Here is an 18,937-nt window from a genome sequence, read left to right as displayed (position 1 = left end):
TCCCGTAGGTGGTGGGCCCGCGGGACGGAGAAGCGGAGGTGTTGCCCACGTTGCTTTTTCGGGCTGTGCCCGGCCGGGCTCCGGGGCAAGCCCGGCCACCAGACACTCGCTGACGAGTCTTCCTTCTGGGCCTGGTTCAAGAAAGGGATCCCGGGCTTCCTCCGGGCCGGGTATCCTCGCTTTCAAGTTTGTTTGTCATGAGGTCTTTTGAACCAATCTTAGTCTGGCCCCTTACCTGAGACCAATTTGCCATGGGAGAGCCTACCAGGAACACAAGGTTCCAGACAACACAGCCCCCAGGTTCATCGGGGTACACAAACCTCTCCACCACGATAAGGTGCTGGTTCTCGGAAAGGCACCATCAGCATCTTTTTTTTCAAATAAATAGAGTACTACTTAACCCAGTATGCCCAAATCTCATCCTAGAGATTATGTTTTCCTCTTGAGTAGTTCTAGATGTTGACCTTGCTTCACCAACATACCTTTGTACACTATAGCATTACTCCAATCCTTTTTCCATTTCCTCTTAGACTTGGCCTTGACTATGGTCTTAATTTCAGCATTACTAAAACTTATATTCATGGTGACTTCAGATGACTCACATGCTTTCTTAGCATTCTTATCTGCTTGCTCATTTCCTCTGACTCCTAAATGAGCAGGTACCCATTGGAGACTGACGTTAATATCAGACTGTAACCTACTTATCATCTGTGCAATTTCTAGAACAATGTCCTGTCTGGATTGAGAACTTGTGTGTTGAATACTCATCAGTGCAGATGATGGGAAATAATGGGGAAACAAAGTGTTATTCCTTAGTTTAATGATCAGTTGTTCAATCACTGCATGTGGCTTTAGATATTTATGGAAAAAAAACAGGAACAGATTTAGGGTTTCAGCAAAATGATATAAGACCATCATGACAAACCTCAATGATGTAAAGACACAATTACCTTGGAAAGAGTACTGAATATAAGATATGATAAACTCTATTGTATGCTACCAAGAAACAGGAATTATCCTTCGACAAGGCTCAATATCAAATTAACTGTGCATATTTAAACACTCGCATACTGTCACACATACATAATGTAGGACTAAACATGGTCTCTCCGTAGGTGTCAAATGTATATGGAACAATATCATGCAAAATGATTACCCTTTCATTATAACCTATAGTGTTTATATTTGAATGAAAACAATATAATAATACAAAGTTTTAGTATACAATCTTATTTTTGCCTCAGTTTGCCTCATGAAAATAATGACTTCATAAAATGTTTTATTATGTTCAATACTTAGTCCGTATGTTGAGAACGTTTTTCATTATAATGACCTACAGGATATATCTGTTCTATTACTGCCAGTAATAGGCTTCCATACAGACTGCTGATGACCAAAGGTACTACAAAGTTATGCAGGCAAGTCCACTGTTCCCATTCAAGAAATGAGAGCCACACAAGACAGATCCTTAGAATAGGCGTTTATAACAAGGTGTCTTCACTGATTATCTCTACAGAGTCCAACAACAACATTTCACACTTTACTCTTGTGGCAGTGTTTCAGAGCGTCTTTCAGTGCCGCCAGAACCATGTCAACATTGTCGTTGCTGCTGTTGCATCCCATCAGTCCAACACGTAGTACCTAAAAAAACAATAACCGGGTTTTAGTCTTCATTCACAGGATTTATGTGACTTTGAAGGCATAGGTTGTTCAAGTAGGAACAAACTATCATACAAAGTATTTGCAGGATTTTTCTCTTACCAAGCCTACTGATGGTCCAAGCCCCCCGGAAATCTCTAAATTATGGGTTTTCATGATGTAGGTTGTGATCTCTTTCCAGTCATATCCATGAGGAGCAACAATGGTGGTAACTGTAGGCAGTCTTGCTTTCTGTAACAACCATTTAAGTCCAAAATTATAAATGTTCTTTGTTTTTATAATTTAAATTGTTGATCATAATTGAGTTTTAACTCTACAGAAGATAATAAAGGCCACATGTTATATACTTTAGTTGGTTCCACATGTGAAAATGTTTCTGGGATCTGAACTGTAAGTCAGAATTTATGATACAATTCATTGTTCTGACTATGAACTCAAAACCTAACTGTTTTAAATTGAAACTCACTTTTTCTTTGACGAAGAGTTTGAGTCCCATGCTCTCTAGGCCTTGGTGGAAATACTCTGCCACTCTATGATGTCTATCCCATGAATTCTCCAGACCCTTAGAAAAACAGTAGAGGAATCAAGACAGAGAGTGTAAACATTATAGAACAGCTGATGCATAACCAATCATTTTGTACATGTAATGTTGGTATATTTATCCCACTTTACAAACTGCTATGGCTATCCGTAAAGAGCTATTGAACAAAAAACACCTCTTCAACAAGGACAGCCAGACTCTCCCGCAGAGAGTAAAACGCAGTAACTGGGCCTGTGTGGTGATATCTACAGAGGAAAAATGGAAAAGACAGACCATATTAAGAAATTGTGCAAGTATGTCTGAACTTGAGAGCACAGTTTGAAATCTAATATGTTTCTGTCTGCAGACGAACTTGTCTTACAGTCTGGATGGCTTGCCATCACATCCCCAGTAGTTTGCAAGCCAACCCAAATCCAGGAAGAATGACACAGGTTTCATCCTGCGGCTGAATATTTTCTGGCTGTGAACAGATTAAACGTTAAATACACGCTATTACATATTCCTTAAACTCTTACTTGCATGTTCATTTCTCACCATGCTCTCTCACTAAAGGAGATTGGTGCTGTACCCGGAGGAGCATTCAAAACCTTTTGGGAGCCAGTGTACAGGATATCTATTCCTGAAAATAAAATCAATACAAAATGAATTGGTATCAAAAGAGAGTGTGGAATGCAATGCTGAGAGAGACTTGAAATCTTTCAGGATTAAATAGTAACCTTGCTGGTCCATGCGCAGAGGGGTCCCTCCCATTGAAGCCACAGAGTCGACAAGAAACAAGCAGTTATACCTGCAGACACACGCCATAAAACCGCTGTCAACTGCCAATGTAGTTGTTATTATTATTAGATGTGATAATGAAAGAGAAATGAGCGCTGCAGCTTACTTATGGCACAGCTCACCGATGCCATCCAAAGGATGCAGGACTCCTGTAGAAGATTCTCCATGAGCCAGGAAGAACACCACTGGCTGGTGTTTTGATAAGGCCTGTGATGAGATAACAGTGTGATCACACAGACAGTAGCTTTTATGGAAGTAATTTAGCTGTTAACTAGAGAGTCAGTGTACCTGCTCAATGTCTGCATTAGTGAGGAAGCCTCCTGGGGGCGCCACTATGGTATTTACTGTGGCACCTGTAGGGTAAACACATGATATATTACTGCTTCCCTTTGCAGAGATTTCAGCATGGACCCATGGTGGAAAACCATATGTTTCTGTATTGACTAATCAATGAATTACATTTACTTTCCAATCTATTTAATTGCGCCGTGTACTGTTTTGCTGCCCCTAGCGTTCATCAACAATCTACTGAGCAAAAAGACATTGTATCAGGTCCATGACACATAACCTTCACCAATACCACCATGGTAAACAATACAACTTTAATCTTTCGAAGCAAATAGCCTAACTTGTACTAACTTTATGAGTTTGCTAATGTTTGCTAATGGATCAGGCTATGCTAATGTTGCTAGCAACTAACGTTAACATTAGCTCAAACGTTTGCATTAAGCTTTTTGCAATTTTTCTTACTTTTAAGTTTTGCGCCAACATTAACATTAGTTTGCTAATGACATTAGAGTGTATAGCTAGCCCCCAGAAGGGTTAGGCTCAAACCTGGAGATATGCAGGGTGACATAGAGCTCTTTATTAATCTATACACGGGTGACATGTTCCTTATGATAAACATGCGAACTGTGGTTTATTTTGAGTCAATTCTACATTAGAGCCGGCTGCTGGAAATACTACTGCACTAATGTGTATTAATCTGAAGCTGAACATATTCCGCTGCAAATGAAATGTGTACTCTTGTTTGCTGAAAGCTACAGTGCCCTGCTGAAAAGTAATGAACTTTTTGTTTGATTTACAACTAAACTATGAACCAAGGAACAAAAAAGTCAGAAAATGTTAAGATCAATTGTAAGCTTTGTTTTTCTCGACAGAAAATATATGAAACCATCCTCCTTACCTATCCTCTCTGCCATTTCCGCTGCTCGCTCTCCCCATATACCGTTGACTCCACTCAGTACACTCTCCCCCGACTCCACTGTGTTGAAGATGGCACACTCCATAGCAGTGTGGCCGGTGCCGCTCACAGCAAAGGTCATGCTGTTCTGAGTCTGGAACATGTACTGGATCCCACTTTTGATGTCACTCATAATCTAAACAAACATGAAAAATATAGTTTGAATAGAAATATATTTTCTCCTCAACACTACCCTGCTACCTTCAGTGAGCGACAGAGGAGTTCTAACACAGGTTAGACAGGTTAAGGGAGACATTTGTCTAATGATGAGGGCAAATTAACTAATAAGTCATTTGTAACTTTTGAGTTACTTCCTTAGTCTCCTATAATAGTAATAAATCACATTTGGGTTTGGATTCTGCCTTCATTAACATTAACTTGTGCCTTCTTCCTCTATAGTCTACACCCTGTGTGTTACCTCAAATATCTCTGGATGCATGTGTCCAATGACAGGATTGGCCCCGGCCTTCAAGATCCGTGGAGGGACGTTGGAAGGTCCTGGTCCAAACATGTGACGATGAGGAACTACCAGTGGTTTCTGCAGGCATTTTGGTGGAGGAACAGAAACAGACGTCATGTTCCCAGCAGTGAGACGAGAACAGGAAAACCACAAAGCTGTGAAGCAGGAGCAGTGAGGCTGAGCTGAGCACGCCCCTCTGTCTGACCAGTGAGCTCCTTAGGTCAGGGGTCCGCTGCACAACATCATCTGCTTTATCTCCTCTTCTGTCAACACAAGCTACCTCTGTGCCCAATCAGCTCAGGTAGCTGGTTTCCCATTTTAAAGATAAGCAAAGTCACCCAACATGTCCTCAGATGTTAATCATTGACTTCAGACCCTCCAGTGTCAGGCTTAAATATTACCCACTGTGATTTAGCCTGTCAACAGGAGGATATGTTTCTGACATGTTTTCCACAACACACGTATAAATGCTTCTGTTGACCTACTGTTTTAATATGTTATTGTAAGTTCTGGCTAGTTGCAGTTTGTTTTAAATATGTGTACAGTGTGTATGCACTTAAATAATGTTTGGAGGTCTGCAAAAGTCTCATGAAAGTTTACCAGATTTAAGGGTATACATTTTATTATTAAAAGGTACTTAAGTTGTAATAAATCAGCAAAATCAAGGACGTTTGTTGATAAGAAGAAAAAAGATAAATTAGGATATAAGGATTATGTTATTAATTGTGTTGTCTCCAGAGGCTTTTTTAAATGTACTATTTTGAGAGTAGAATAGTTCCAGTGCATTGCTGTCAGTATGACACACACCCACATTAAATATTGTGTAGGGCCAGTGTTAACAAAATAGGTTTGTCATGGGATTAATAGAATACTGAATCTATTAAGAAGGACAGTATGTACAGTGGGGCAAAAAAGTATTTAGTCAGCCACCAATTGTGCAAGTTCTCCCATTTAAAAAGATGAGAGAGGCCTGTAAATTCCTCGGTAAAATAAGTATTTGGTCACCTACAAACAAGCAAGATTTCTGGCTCTCACAGACCTGTAACTTCTTCTTTAAGAGGCTCCTCTGTCCTCCACTCATTACCTGTATTAATGGCACCTTTTTGAACTCGTTATCAGTATAAAAGACACCTGTCCACAACCTCAAACAGTCATACTCCAAACTCCACTATGGCCAAGACCAAAGAGCTGTCAAAGGAGACCAGAGACTAAATTGTAGACCTGCACCAGGCTGGGAAAACTGAATCTGCAATAGGTAAGCAGCTTGGTGTGAAGAAAGCAACTGTGGGAGCAATTATTAGAAAATGGAAGACATACAAGACCACTGCTAATCTCCCTCCATCTGGGGCTCCACGCAAGATCTCACCCCGTGGGGTCAAAATGATCACAAGAACGGTGAGCAAAAATCCCAGAACCACACGGGGGGACCTAGTGAATGACATGCAGAGAGCTGGGACCAAAGTAACAGAGGCTACCATCAGTAACACACTACGCCGCCAGGGACTTAAATCCTGCAGTTCCAGACGTGTCCCCCTGCCCGTCTGAAGTTTGCTAGAGGGCATTTGGATGATCCAGAAGAGGATTGGGAGAATGTCATATGGTCAGATGAAACCAAAATAGAACTTTTTGGTAAAAACTCAACTCGTCGTTGTGATCAGGATCGCTCAGGTGGAAGGCAAGAGACGGAAGGGTTCGGGGTTGGGCAAAAATAATACCGTTTATTTCATTACAAACGTGCACACAAAAGACAGCTCCCTGGCACTTCCAGGACGGCAAGGCCAGGACGGGGTGTGTCGGCTTCCCAGGACCCCGCCTACTGCAAGACAGACCAGAACCAGGTTACCAACATGCTTTATATTAACTGCCTGATTACCTGATTCCGATCAGCTGTCTGGTCTCCAGCCAAGCCACTCCCCTCACCCCAGCAGCCGGCGCTCTAACCACACCCGGCTGCCACAGTCGTGTTTGGAGGAGAAAGAATGCAGAGTTGCATCCAAAAAACACCATACCTACTGTGAAGCATGGGGGTGGAAACATCATGCTTTGGGGCTGTTTTTCTGCAAAGGGACCAGGACGACTGATCCGTGTAAAGGAAAGAATGAATGGGGCCATGTATCGTGAGATTTTGAGTGAAAACCTCCTTCCATCAGCAAGGGCACTGAAGATGAAGCGTGGCTGGGTCTTTCAGCATGACAATGATCCCAAACACACCGCCAGGGCAACGAAGGAGTGGCTTCGTAAGAAGCATTTCAAGGTCCTGGAGTGGCCTAGCCAGTCTCCAGATCTCAACCCCATAGAAAATCTTTGGAGGGAGTTGAAAGTCCGTGTTGCCCAGTGACAGCCCCAAAACATCACTGCTTTAGAGGAGATCTGCATGGAGGAATGGGCCAAAATACCAGCAACAGTGTGTGGAAACCTTGTGAAGACTTACAGAAAACGTTTGACCTCTGTCATTGCCAACAAAGGGTATATAACAAAGTATTGAGATGAACTTTTGTTATTGACCAAATACTTATTTTCCACAATCATTTGAAAATAAATTAATTAAAAATCCTACAATGTGATTTTCTGGATTTTTTTTTCTCATGCTGTCTCTCATAGTTGAAGTATACCTATGATGAAATTACAGGCCTCTCTCATGTTTTTTAATGGGAGAACTTGCACAATTGGTGGCTGACTAAATACTTTTTTGCCCCACTGTATATCTGAGTAATGTGTGTTACAATGTGAACAATTTTCAAATTAAAAACGCATGGCGCAAATCCTATCATATTGAGCCGATCACACAACTCACACATGAGGTCTGGAAAGCTGGTTTAATTTTGTTGTGCTAAAGTGTGCTAACAATGTCTCAAATTCCTGAAAAAGAACGCAATAATAAGTATTAATTTGTTTTTATGAAACACTTTAATTATGTATGATTTCATTATAGCTTGTTGCTATTTTTCTTCACAGTGGCGATAGATCCTTCCTGGGGGATGAGGAGCAGTTTCCCCAGAGGCTCGGTGCAGAAGCAGCCCTCTCTGTACACCAGCTGTCCCCGGAGCAGGGTGGCACACACCACGCCTTGCAGCCTGACGCCAAGGTAAGGAGTCAGCTGCATACACACACACACACACACACACACACACACACACACACACACACACACACACACACACACACACACACACACACACACACACATACACACACAAACGTAAATGAGTAAATGAAAGAAAACGTCTCTTCTTACATTAAACCATTTCTTATTTTAATATGTACCTTGTTTTTATGATGTATGCCTTTTTCTTGAATCTGTGAAGCATGACAGAAAATAGAATGAATACAGTGCAATAGAGTATAGCTAGACTTTCTCCTATATGTATAAAGACTTAGGTACTAAGGTAACCAGGAGCAGGGCCTTTACTATCAGGAGATCAGACATATGCTTTCACTTTAATTATTCCCTTGCCGCGTCTAAAAAATAAATGTTCCTCTTTTATCAAATTGTAAGTTGTAACATGTACTGTATGTATACAGATGTTATACATTACTCATGTTATGTATACATATAAGAACCCTCCTTGATATGGACATATGGCATTATATAAAATACAATAATAATTAAAGCTGCAAGCAGCGATGAGCGGGTCTGAGACGCTGGCAGGATGTTGTCACAACGTCGACATGTGTCGCGCAGGTGTTTTCCAGAGTCACTCGTTAGAAAAGGCGGGAAGTTTCAGGCCGATCGGACAACATTCATGGGAGTTACAGCATTAACACAAACATGATCTGTCGCCATGGCAACGGCATATGATGACATCCCATAATATTCCTAGATGTGTTCAGGGCTGCATCAATATCAAACATGTTACGTTTTAGGTCATTTGGAGCATGTTAACTGGAGTTAAGAGAAAAAAGTGTTGCCATGGCAACGGCATACGATGACATCCCATAATTAACATAGAGCTGGTCAGCGTGTGGCCAGTAACCATTATCTGCAGTCTGGTGCGATTTGGTTTATTTTCCATTGACTTATGATGACAACGTGTTTTATGGCGAGCATTGACTTTCCATGGCAACGGCATATGTTAACATCCCATAATTAACATAGACCTGTTCAGGGCCGGACCAGTCACCATTATCTACAGTCTCTTGCCATTAACACGATTGTCCATTGACTTATAATGACAACGTGCTTTATGGCGAGCATTGCGTTTCCATGGCAACGGCATACGAGGACATCCCATAATTAACATAGAGCTGTTCAGGGCCGGACCAGTAACCATTATCAGCAGTCTGGTGCCGTTTAGACGATTTTCCATTGAGTTAAGATGACATCGTGTTTGATGGTGAGCATTGCGTTCCCATGGCAACGGCATACGATGACATCTCATAATTAACATAGAGCTGTTCAGTGTGTGGCCAGTAATGATAGTGTGCAGTCTGGTGCTGTTTAGACGATTTTCCATTGACTTATAATGACAACGTGTTTTATGGCGAGCATTGCGTTTCCATGGCAACTGCATATGGTGACACACCATAATTAACATAGAGCTGTTCAAGGGCGGACCTTTAACCATTATCTGAGGTCTGGTGGCGTTCGGACGATTTTCCATTGACTTACAATGACAACGTGTTTTATGGCGAGCATTGCGGTTTCCATGGCAATGGCCGACCGTGAGATCGCAGATTCTGCTTAGAGCTGTTGAGGCATGGACCACTGACACACAGGCGAAGATTGGAGGTCGATCGGATCGTGTCCATTGGAGTTACAGCGACATTGTGTTTTATGGCGAGGGATGAGTTGCCATGGCAACGCCACATTTTGTAACGTAAATTTTGACGTAGAGCTGTTCAGGGCAGCAGTGTTAACCATCATGTGGCGTTTGGTGACTTTCTGAGCATGTCAGTTGGAGTTATGACATCATCGTGTTCCATGGCGAGGGGTCGCCGAAAATCGTACGAACGCGATAAATCCCGTTTTTTCTACGCCAAATTCAAAATGGCCGACTTCCTGTACGTATGCGTAGCGATTTTTGTTCGTTTCCGAGAAAGTTAAAGTAGGGGGAGTTAACGTTAAAAACGGAAGTAGGCGTGGCCTACGCAATTTTTATCGGAAAGTTCCGAAACCAATTTCAGACGTCTATTTTCACCAGCGCTGACGCGCTGGCAAATTTTCATGAGTTTTCACATATGTTGCGGGGGTCAAATTAACGTTAAAAGTGGAAAAATAAAAATCTGAATAATAATAATAATCGGACCAATTTCAATAATGTTCGTGCCCAGTCACATGGGCACGTTGCGCCCATGTGACTGGGCACCTGCGGGCTACTCTGTTGTTAAGATTTGGGACCCCTTCACTGGGCTTTTGCCCCTTGTTTTCCCTGTTTTGTGTGGCCTTTGGTGGGACGTTGTTCGCTTCGCGAACGACCAATTACAATAGGGTCTTCGACGGCCTCTGGTCTCAGACCCTAATAACACAATACAAACAGAAAACTAAATTAAGATAAAAATGCCAAAAGGTGTAGCTTAACAGTCAACAATAAGAGATACAAATAATAAATAAATAAAGATTAATATAAAATAAAAATCTATTAAAATACGGACGGATGTGCGGGACACTTTCCTCACACTGACATGATTGGATGTCCCAGCCTTACACTTCCCAGGCCTCTTTATGTCTACGTTCTTAACAAATGAAAAACATATCTCTCAAATATTAACACACTCACAAGCTGTCTTCCTCAATATACTGTATCATTCAGTTTTTCAAGAGCCAAACTGAAATGTTGTGACTATCAGCCAACTGTTTTATAATGCTCTTATTTAGTTATTTATTTTTGCTGCTTGAGGCACTTTGTCATCATTTTATGAAGGGTATTGTAATACAAACTTCAAATTCTCTCTCAGGGTCCCATATGACCAGGTCAGCATCATAACCGGGGGCGAGGCTGCCCTTCTGGTTGTCAAGGCGACTGAGCTGGGCTGTGTTCCTGCTGAGGAGTCTCACCACGTCACTCAGCTGGAAGCCTCTCTTACTGGCCGAGCTCCAGAACAGAGGCAGACCTGAGAGAGGTTTAAGAGGTGCAGAGGTTAACAGGCCTGACACGATCAAATATTTCAGAATTTCATGAATTCAGGAAAATAAGTCAACACTGGTGGAGAGTCGTCCTGGTGTCAGACTTTGACCCCTCTCACTGTCTGAACGGTGAATAATTGTTCCGTCTCTCAGCTCTTGTTTATCTCCCTGTGAACTTCGCCCTGTGTGAGTGACTGTCGGCAGGATTATAGTTGGGAGAGAAGGGGCCAATAATCCAACCAAAAAGAACATTTGCTGTACTATTACACAGGCCAGGTTTAAGATGTGAATTTTAGCCATTCAAACTGAAGCTGCTCCTTATACAATGAATTACGGTGGTTGGTGCATTATCTGAAGCACAGCTAAAAGCCCCATGCGTGATAATACACACATCTTAATGTACATTTGCAAACAAACCTCTACAGTAAGCAGTACAGTATGTTCATGTCACCTGACATTTCTCAGATCTCTGCCCAGTCAAATGAATCATTCAGTGAATAAAAATGAGCATGTTACATAATGACCTTTGACTATTTCAGACAGAGCATGATGTCAAATCAAACAAGTACCAACAAGGAGTGTTATAACAAGAAAAAAACACCAATTAAGTAATCAGTTTGAGTGCATCCTGGCAACTCTGTCTCTACAACAAAAGTGCATTTCACTATAGCACACTCCGATTATCAGAGCTTCTAGCTGAAAACATGTCTGCTGTCTGCTGCCATTAAACAAAAACAACAAGCTTAAAGATGCTGAACCGCTATAATGGAATAAAATAATTTGCATTTTGACATCCTGAACTAAGCTGATTCCGTGTGTGGTTTAGAGAACTAGTGAACAGGATGCAATGCATGTTTCTGGAGATTGGGTATAAACAGCCTCAAATCATTGGAATATAACTATATCATTTTATGGTGCATTAGGTTTTGCATTAACAGGTGATGAAAAACATATAATATGTTATTCATTTATTGTAATATACTGGATTATTAATATTACAGTTACCAAATTGTAGAGAGGAAATTCCTCCCCATGCCTCAGTAAAGTCTCCACTCTCCAGCTTCTTCAGATCGGGGGTGCAGGGGGAATGATCCGACACCACCATGTCAATCTGCCCAGCTTTCAGTGCAGACCATAACTGCTCCTGTTGGACAAAAGCAATCACAGGAGAATAAATAATACAACAGAAAGTGCAGTGAAGTTATGTTGAGGTATGTACTGAAATGATCCACTGTGCATCACCTTATGTTTACCTGGTTAGCAGATCCTCGGATGGGGGGGCAGCACTTGAACTGTGTGGCCCCTGCAGGTATGTTCTCTGCACACAGGCTGAGGTAGTGGTGGGTGGTCTCCACTGTCAGGGGCGCTCCGGCCTGACGCGCAGCCTGGATCAGCTTCAGAGGCTCTGCAGAGGACAGGTGAACGATGTGGCAGCGCACCCTGGAGAAGAGAGATTAGCTCAGTGTAGCATCAATGCTACATTCACAACCCAGAATGATCCACTATGATATCAAGGTTATTTTTAGTTCTTACTGGAACTCCAGGCAGAGTTCTGTGATGGTGCGAATGGCCTCCGTCTCCATGACATCTGGTCTGGACTGCAGAAAGGTGGAATACTGAGAAGGGTCTTCAGTGGGAGGAGGTGCAGGGTCAAACCATCAGTATGATGTCAATACTATGCTACTATAAACCTTGATTTATGAATTCATGAATTATATATTATATTTATATATTAAGTATATATAACCTGAAGGTTTCTCTTAGTATTCTATCTGAGAAATCCCAGTTGTGAAAAATGTGAACTTGATATCTTAAACACATATTACGATGCACCTAAGGGAGAAAATAACTGATTTTGCGTTCTCTTGTCTCAAAAGTGCGTTCTCTTGTCTCAAAAGTGTTTTGTGTTCTTCCAGAACATTTTTATGTTTTCCTGCAAAAAAAGAATCTTTCCCTTGGACAGATTCAGTAGCTTTGAAGTGTCCCCTTCCTCGGGACACAGACCTCCAGCTGGCGGCGCTAGATACTTTCTTCAGCAAGCGCAAACTCCTTGGGGTCAGTGCTTGGTCTAACCTGTTCAGTGGCAGCAACAGAACGTTTTCTGATCTAGTGGGAGTCAGGGGTGTCTTAGATCTGACCTGGGGTTTGCGTTGGCTGGAATCGAGCTGCTACGTTAAACCGAAGATCCATCTCTGGAGCTAAAATTTTCCCTCCTCCCGAATAAGTAATCTTCTAGCCGGTGGAGGTTTAGCAGAAGCCAGCTAATAGACAGTAATCAAATTCAGTGCCCCATTCTACCATTTTCCAAGCCAATGTGGCTGTTGTCGGAACCCTTAATGCACAAGTTCACACGTTCTTGAGAGAATGCAAAAGGTCTCCTGTATAAACGCCTGTCCACACTAAACGCTGATGGCTGCAGTATAGCACAAGCAGATGCTGTATAGCACAAAGTAAATATATTGTTACCTCCATCCTCTACAGCTGTCTGCTGGACATCCCTCTCTGCATGGAACTAAAGGGGACACAGCAGATGGGTTCTCAGTGACATTGATGTTCTTCATGTGGGCATGTTCAGGTGGAGGCTGCAGGTTGTGAGTTACCAACAGGACACTTCCTGTGCCCTGCAGCTGCTGCATGGCTGCCCGCAGATCACAGTCAGTCACATGGGGGAACTCCTCCACCCCACTGTGGATGAGGAAACACTTGAAGCCAGCCACTCCTGCCTCGATCATGGGCCGAAGCTCTAGCTAAGAAGACATTTGTTTGTTTGTGTTTGGTCATTATTTACCTTTTTAGCTCAGAATGTGTTTTTTTTTCATTCAAGCTGTTCCACTGTACCTGATTGCCAGGAATCACACCTCCCCAGAAGGCTGTGTCCACAAAACACTTCCCTGTCGCCTCCTGCATCTTATCGCGAAAATTGCCAAGTGTGGTGGTCGGAGGGATGCTGTTTCTGTGGGGATTTTAGAAAAAAAACCTCCTGTTTCCAAAATGTTTTCCTAAACCACAATAGTATAATTATGTAGATAAAGACTGCTTTTAATGTAGGATCAAACCTGCTTATTTATCACTTTTTGCACCCAAAAAACCCATACATTTAAAGTGAGGCTTTATTAGCCAGCAAAAAACTGCTTGATTTATTTCCCAATGTGACCAACTCTTTTCTAATGAAGGAGCAGCCCTAGCTCCAGAAGATGCTACATTTAGCAATAACAACGCAGCCTGCCACTTCAGGCCACCCTCCAATCCCACTCCCTCAAAATGATCATTATGAAAATGAATGTATCATTTTAAAAGTCAACAACAGAAATGGTAAACACCCACAGCGGTCAAGCTGATTTTGGAAGTCTCTAGTGACACACAATGAGCTCACACAGGTAGACAGGCAGGTCTTATTACAGTTCTGCAAAATTGAATTTTTTGGCATTTTATTTATTTATTGCTATACAGTACTGTGCAAAAGTCTTAGGCAGGTGTGAAATAATTCTGTGAACTAAGAATGCTTTCAAAAAAATAAATTATAATTGTTTATTTTTATCAATTTACAAAATGTAGTGAGCGAAGAAAATTAAAATCCGAATCAAATCAATATTTGGTGTTACTACCCTTTGCTTTTCAACCAGCATCAATTCCTATAGGTACACTTGCACCGTCAGGGATTTTATGGGATTATAGTCATATGGTCAAACAATAATACCAAAAAGCGCTAATGATCATCAATTTCACCTGTATGTTGAAAAACACAGTCAGTAACTGGAACAGAAACAGCTTTGTTGGAGGCTTAAAACTGGGTGAGGAACAGCCAAACTCTGCTACCAAGGTGAGGTTGCGGAAGACAGTTTCATGTCCCAGGTCATACACCATGGCAAGACTGAGCACAGCAACGAGACACTTAGTTATACTGCACAAGTAAGGTCTCTCCCAGGCAAGGAATTCAAAGCAGACTGGGGTTTCAAGACTGGGGCTGTTCAAGCTCTTTTGAAGAAGCACAAAGAAACAGGCCATGTTGTGGATGGTAGATGCAGTGCAGCAGATGAAAAACACATCAAGCTTTTTTCCGTTCGAAATCGGAAGTTGACCAGCAGTGCCATCAGCTCAGAACTGGCAGAAACCAGCTGGACCCAGGTACACCCATCGACTCTCCGGAGAAGTCTGGCCAGAAGTGTTCTTCATGGAAGAATGGGAGCCAAAAAGCCCAGACATGGAACAAAGCGAAGCGACTCAACTATGCACGTAAACATAGGAACTGGGGTGCAGAAAAATGGCAGCAGGTGCCCTGGACTGATGAGTCAATACTTTAGATATTTGGCTGTAGAAGAAGGCAGTTTGTTTGCCGAAGGGCTGGAGAGTGGTACAATAATGAATGTCTGCAGGCAACAATGAAGCATGGTGGAGGTTCCTAGCCAGCTTGGGGCTTCATTTCTGCAAATGGAGTTGGATTTTTGTCAGCCGACTCTTCAAAAGCTGTGTGCCTAGAAGAAGTGATGCTGTTTTGTAGGCAAACATTGGTCACACCAAATATTGATTTGTTAATTCACTGCATTTTGATAATTGATGAAAATGAACTATTAACACTTCCATTTTTGAGAGCATTCTTAATTTACAGCATTTTTTCACTCCTGCCTAAAACTTTTGCACCGTACTAGTAATGAAATGTTTTCCTAAAACACATGACGTTCCCTTGTTTTAATCTGTGCACGAGGAAACAGTTACCCTGCGGTCTGTTTACCCTGCAACCTTTACCCCCTGCTGGTGACCCTGAAAGCTCAGACAGTGGGTTTTGATTGACTCTGAGAGGGGGGAGTCTCCAGACTTACAGTGGCATGTCCACAATGGTTGTCACCCCTCCAGCTGCAGCGGCCCTGGTAGCGGTCCAGAACCCCTCCCAGGAGGTGCGGCCCGGTTCATTCACATGAACGTGGGAATCTACGATGCCGGGCATCACCAAACTGTCAGCCACATCCAACACCTGCCGCCAAGACGGGATCACAAACAGGGTGACATAAGTGCTAGTACATCATGAGGAGTTTCAAATAAATTCCTCTGACGGTCTAAACATAGATGTACCTTATTGTGTCATTCCATCTAAAAGTGTACTTACCTCACAGGGGACATCCACAGAAATGTCTGAGAGTATCTGATGAATCTTCCCATCCTTTATCACAATGACAGCAGGACGTACTTCGTCACCCAGCAGTACCCTCTGACTCCTCACAGCACTCACCGTTGAGCCAAGCTCCATGTCTGCCTTTACTGAGAGTTAATAGATTCTCTAACTCTGAGTCAACATTCCAGGTAACTGCTGAGGCACCACCCCCTGCCTTACTGTCGGTGTGACATGTTGAAGTTCACGTTCAACCAGCAGTTCAGTTCAAACTCCACATGTAAGGGGAAGAGGGGGATATTTAGATAGGAAGCGAAAAATAAACACACTATTGACATGGAATGGTGAGGACAGGGATATGGCTGCAGGGTCGGGGAAGCTTTCAGAACCTGAAGCTTGGCAATCTTTTTAGTTGTGAGCATAGGTGTCATTTATGCTGGGGACACTGGGGACATGTCCCCACCACTTTTTGAAATGGCCAATTTTGTCCCCTCCACTTTAAAACTTCACAGTTTGCTTCAAAGCTCATTTTGAGTCCATAATTGTCCCAAGATTGCACAATTGCTTCATGTATGTGGGGGTGTCTTCTAAAATCAATTACCATGTCTTTGGTTCTACTAATGTTCAGATGTAGATAGGACTCCTCACACCACCTGAGAGAGTCGTCGATGATAGGCCGTGGCTGCTCTCATTATCCTGGAGCCAACTAACGTTGTCTGCATACTTTAAAATAGTCCTATTTTCCCACCTACTCAACTAACACTTCTTAGTGAAGGGTATAAATAATAATGGGGAAGGACACATCCTTGTGGGGAGCCAGTGGAGGAGCTAACTTGGTCAGAGTTCACTTGGTCAGATAGGATCTCTTCACCAGCCCTCTGTGTGTCCTGTTGGTTAAAAATTGAGCCCATAAGATAATTACTTATTTGTAATTGTTCTAAAAATCTGATAATTAAAATATGAGGTTGAATTGTGTTGCACGCAGGGCTACTGGTCCAACATTGACCACCGGACGCCAAGTTCAGAAAACAAAGCACCAACATGATCCTTAAATACAGGAAGAGCCACTTCTACTGGAACTGAAATATGTTGTTCTCAAAACATCGACATTGTTGTATATTGTGCATTTTCAACAGGACTATAATATGATTTTCTTCCTTTCTTTTCCCCAGATTAGCTGGCCCTCACCAGAGGTGCAGAGTACTCAGATCTAGTGGTAAAAGTAGAAGTACTCAGATCTAGTGGTAAAAGTAGAAGTACTCAGATCTAGTGGTAAAAGTAGAAGTACTCAGATCTAGTGGTAAAAGTAGAAGTACCAGAGTGTAGGAATACTCTGTCACAGTAAAGGTATTCTAAATGTTCCTCCAGTGAAAGTAGAAAGTACTCTCATCTAAATGTACTTAAAGTAGCGACAGTAAAAGTAGTCGTTGTTTGATTGGTCCATTTCAGAATAATATCTCTGATATGTTTTATAATTATTGATCATTAAGGTGTTCTCAGAGCTGGTAAAGGTGCAGCTAGTTTGAATGGCTTTGTATACTGCAGGGTAGCTGCTGGATTTACTGCAGGTGAACTAAAGTCTGATTTAATCCAATCAAATCAAACTTTATTAGTATAAATATCACAAAACACGTTTGTTTCATTGGGCTTTACTGATTAAAAACAAACAACAACATTATAAATGATGGAGTTGCAGCAAAAAGAGAAGACAAGGTAGTGTAAGTAATACAAGTAGAAATACAAATAAAATAAGATAACAACATAAGACAACAAAAATACATAAAACATTGACATTATTCAAATTAAGTATCATCAAAGTAAAAATAAAATGAATACCATAAAATGCTAGCTCTAACCGAAGGCTTTGCTAAAAATGTAGGTCTTCAATGCACTTTTAAAATGTTGGACACTCTCTGACTCTCTGATTAAAACAGGAAGTTGGTTCCAGAGCAAGGGTGCTTGGTAGCGAACGCTCTGACTCCTGATCTTGTTTTGCGAACTCTGGGCACTACTAACTGATCCTGGGAGCGTAGTTTTCTAGCGGGGCAAGTGTGGATTAAAAGATCTTTTAGGTACGAAGTTGCCTGAACATTTAGTGCCTTGTAAATTAAAAGAAGTATTTTAAAATCAATCCTGTGCTTTACCGGGCTGATTATATTTTACATCATTAATCCAAATCTGTAAAGTAAAGGTATTAAATAAATATAGTGGAGTAAAAGTAGACCATTTACCTCTGAATTGTAGTGGGGTAGAGTTACAAAGTAGCAAAGACAATAAATACTCAAGTTAAGTTATATTACTAGTACTACTATTACAGTAAGTGGTTACTTTACACCACTGGCCCTAACTGTCTGTTCTCTCCAAAAACCTTTATTTTATAAGAATGTACAATATACACTATCTTTAGTGATTGTAATCAAAGAGTGTTAGAGAGGTAGGCAGTCTGAATTATGAGAAACATTAACCTTGTCTACAATAGTCCTGTGGATCCATTACAATTTAATATTAATACACACTTGGTGCCAAGACCAGTCAATCTAAACACCTCCATCTAGTGGGCAAGCAATCATTACATCTTCATAAAGATGATATCCACCCAGGATTAAATATATTTTGAACGTTAACAGTTATGAACTCAACTGTAGTAAATAATCATATCATTATTGTTTATAAAGTCGAACAATTCAAGTCTCAGAAACTGAGATTATTCAGTGGAATTTTGTCAAGAATAAAGTTTGGAAGCAAACTCTGACCATGCGTCCTAAGGATAATGAAATATAATTTGTTCTTACCGGAACTCTTTCTACAGAAGAAATATGATGACATAGTATATAAATTTACTGGGATTCTGTAATTAAATAGTAGACGGTATTTTAACTCAATCTGAACTCTTTTCAGTCTCTTCATGTTCCCTCCTCACCTGCCATATTGAAGTGACCCAATCTCTCCTGGGAGAATCAAGTTGTGAAGTGCCAGAGACCTGGAACTGTTTCAAGATTCAAGATTCAAGAAGCTTTATTTATCCCGAGGGAAATTGCTGTGCAACAGTTGCAGTACAAAAGCGGGAAAGTAATACAAAGTGAGAGGTA

General features: G+C 41.6%; 2 protein-coding genes and 1 long non-coding RNA gene across 3 annotated transcripts; 1 reads left to right on the top strand and 2 right to left on the bottom strand.

Moving 5' to 3' along the window:
* Positions 1-1,463: 1,463 nt before the first annotated feature.
* On the bottom strand, positions 1,464-4,957 carry agxta (alanine--glyoxylate and serine--pyruvate aminotransferase a). Its single transcript, XM_063890439.1, has 11 exons — positions 4,639-4,957; positions 4,164-4,356; positions 3,266-3,330; positions 3,084-3,184; positions 2,917-2,987; positions 2,735-2,819; positions 2,562-2,660; positions 2,376-2,445; positions 2,126-2,221; positions 1,762-1,890; positions 1,464-1,641 (listed from the first exon to the last, which is right to left on the bottom strand). The coding sequence occupies exons 1-11, from the start codon at positions 4,795-4,797 to the stop codon at positions 1,534-1,536; spliced, it is 1,176 nt and encodes a 391-aa protein (XP_063746509.1). The 5' UTR covers positions 4,798-4,957; the 3' UTR covers positions 1,464-1,533.
* Positions 4,958-6,667: 1,710 nt separating this feature from the next.
* Positions 6,668-11,229, top strand: LOC134869043 (uncharacterized). The gene is made up of 3 exons (XR_010166377.1): positions 6,668-7,146; positions 7,636-7,765; positions 10,576-11,229. It is a non-coding gene; the product is annotated as an uncharacterized LOC134869043 (long non-coding RNA).
* Positions 7,537-16,040, bottom strand: zgc:103559 (Allantoinase, mitochondrial). The gene is made up of 11 exons (XM_063890438.1): positions 15,846-16,040; positions 15,562-15,713; positions 13,583-13,697; positions 13,345-13,491; positions 13,211-13,256; positions 12,278-12,371; positions 11,998-12,184; positions 11,750-11,888; positions 10,559-10,731; positions 7,945-7,977; positions 7,537-7,777 (listed from the first exon to the last, which is right to left on the bottom strand). The coding sequence occupies exons 1-11, from the start codon at positions 15,984-15,986 to the stop codon at positions 7,607-7,609; spliced, it is 1,398 nt and encodes a 465-aa protein (XP_063746508.1). The 5' UTR covers positions 15,987-16,040; the 3' UTR covers positions 7,537-7,606.
* Between the last annotated feature and the right edge of the window lie 2,897 nt (positions 16,041-18,937).

Source organism: Eleginops maclovinus, chromosome 9 (assembly GCF_036324505.1).
Source record: "Eleginops maclovinus isolate JMC-PN-2008 ecotype Puerto Natales chromosome 9, JC_Emac_rtc_rv5, whole genome shotgun sequence".
In the NCBI taxonomy this organism is placed as follows: domain Eukaryota; kingdom Metazoa; phylum Chordata; class Actinopteri; order Perciformes; family Eleginopidae; genus Eleginops; species Eleginops maclovinus.
Note: the sequence above shows the minus strand (reverse complement) of the source record. Positions and strands in the feature narration are given on the sequence as shown.

Coding starts and splice junctions, on each gene's coding strand:
- agxta (XM_063890439.1), bottom strand. CDS start 4,797: ATGACGTCTGTTTCTGTTCCTCCACCAAAATGCCTGCAGAAACCACTG. Junction 2,988..3,083: donor ATCGGTGAGCTGTGCCATAA/GTAAGCTGCAGC, acceptor GTGTGTCTGCAG/GTATAACTGCTTGTTTCTTG. Junction 2,820..2,916: donor TCTGCGCATGGACCAGCAAG/GTTACTATTTAA, acceptor TTTTATTTTCAG/GAATAGATATCCTGTACACT.
- zgc:103559 (XM_063890438.1), bottom strand. CDS start 15,986: ATGGAGCTTGGCTCAACGGTGAGTGCTGTGAGGAGTCAGAGGGTACTG. Junction 12,372..13,210: donor GACAGCTGTAGAGGATGGAG/GTAACAATATAT, acceptor CTCCCACTGAAG/ACCCTTCTCAGTATTCCACC. Junction 7,978..10,558: donor ACCCTGAGAGAGAATTTGAA/GTTTGTATTACA, acceptor CATGCTTCACAG/ATTCAAGAAAAAGGCATACA.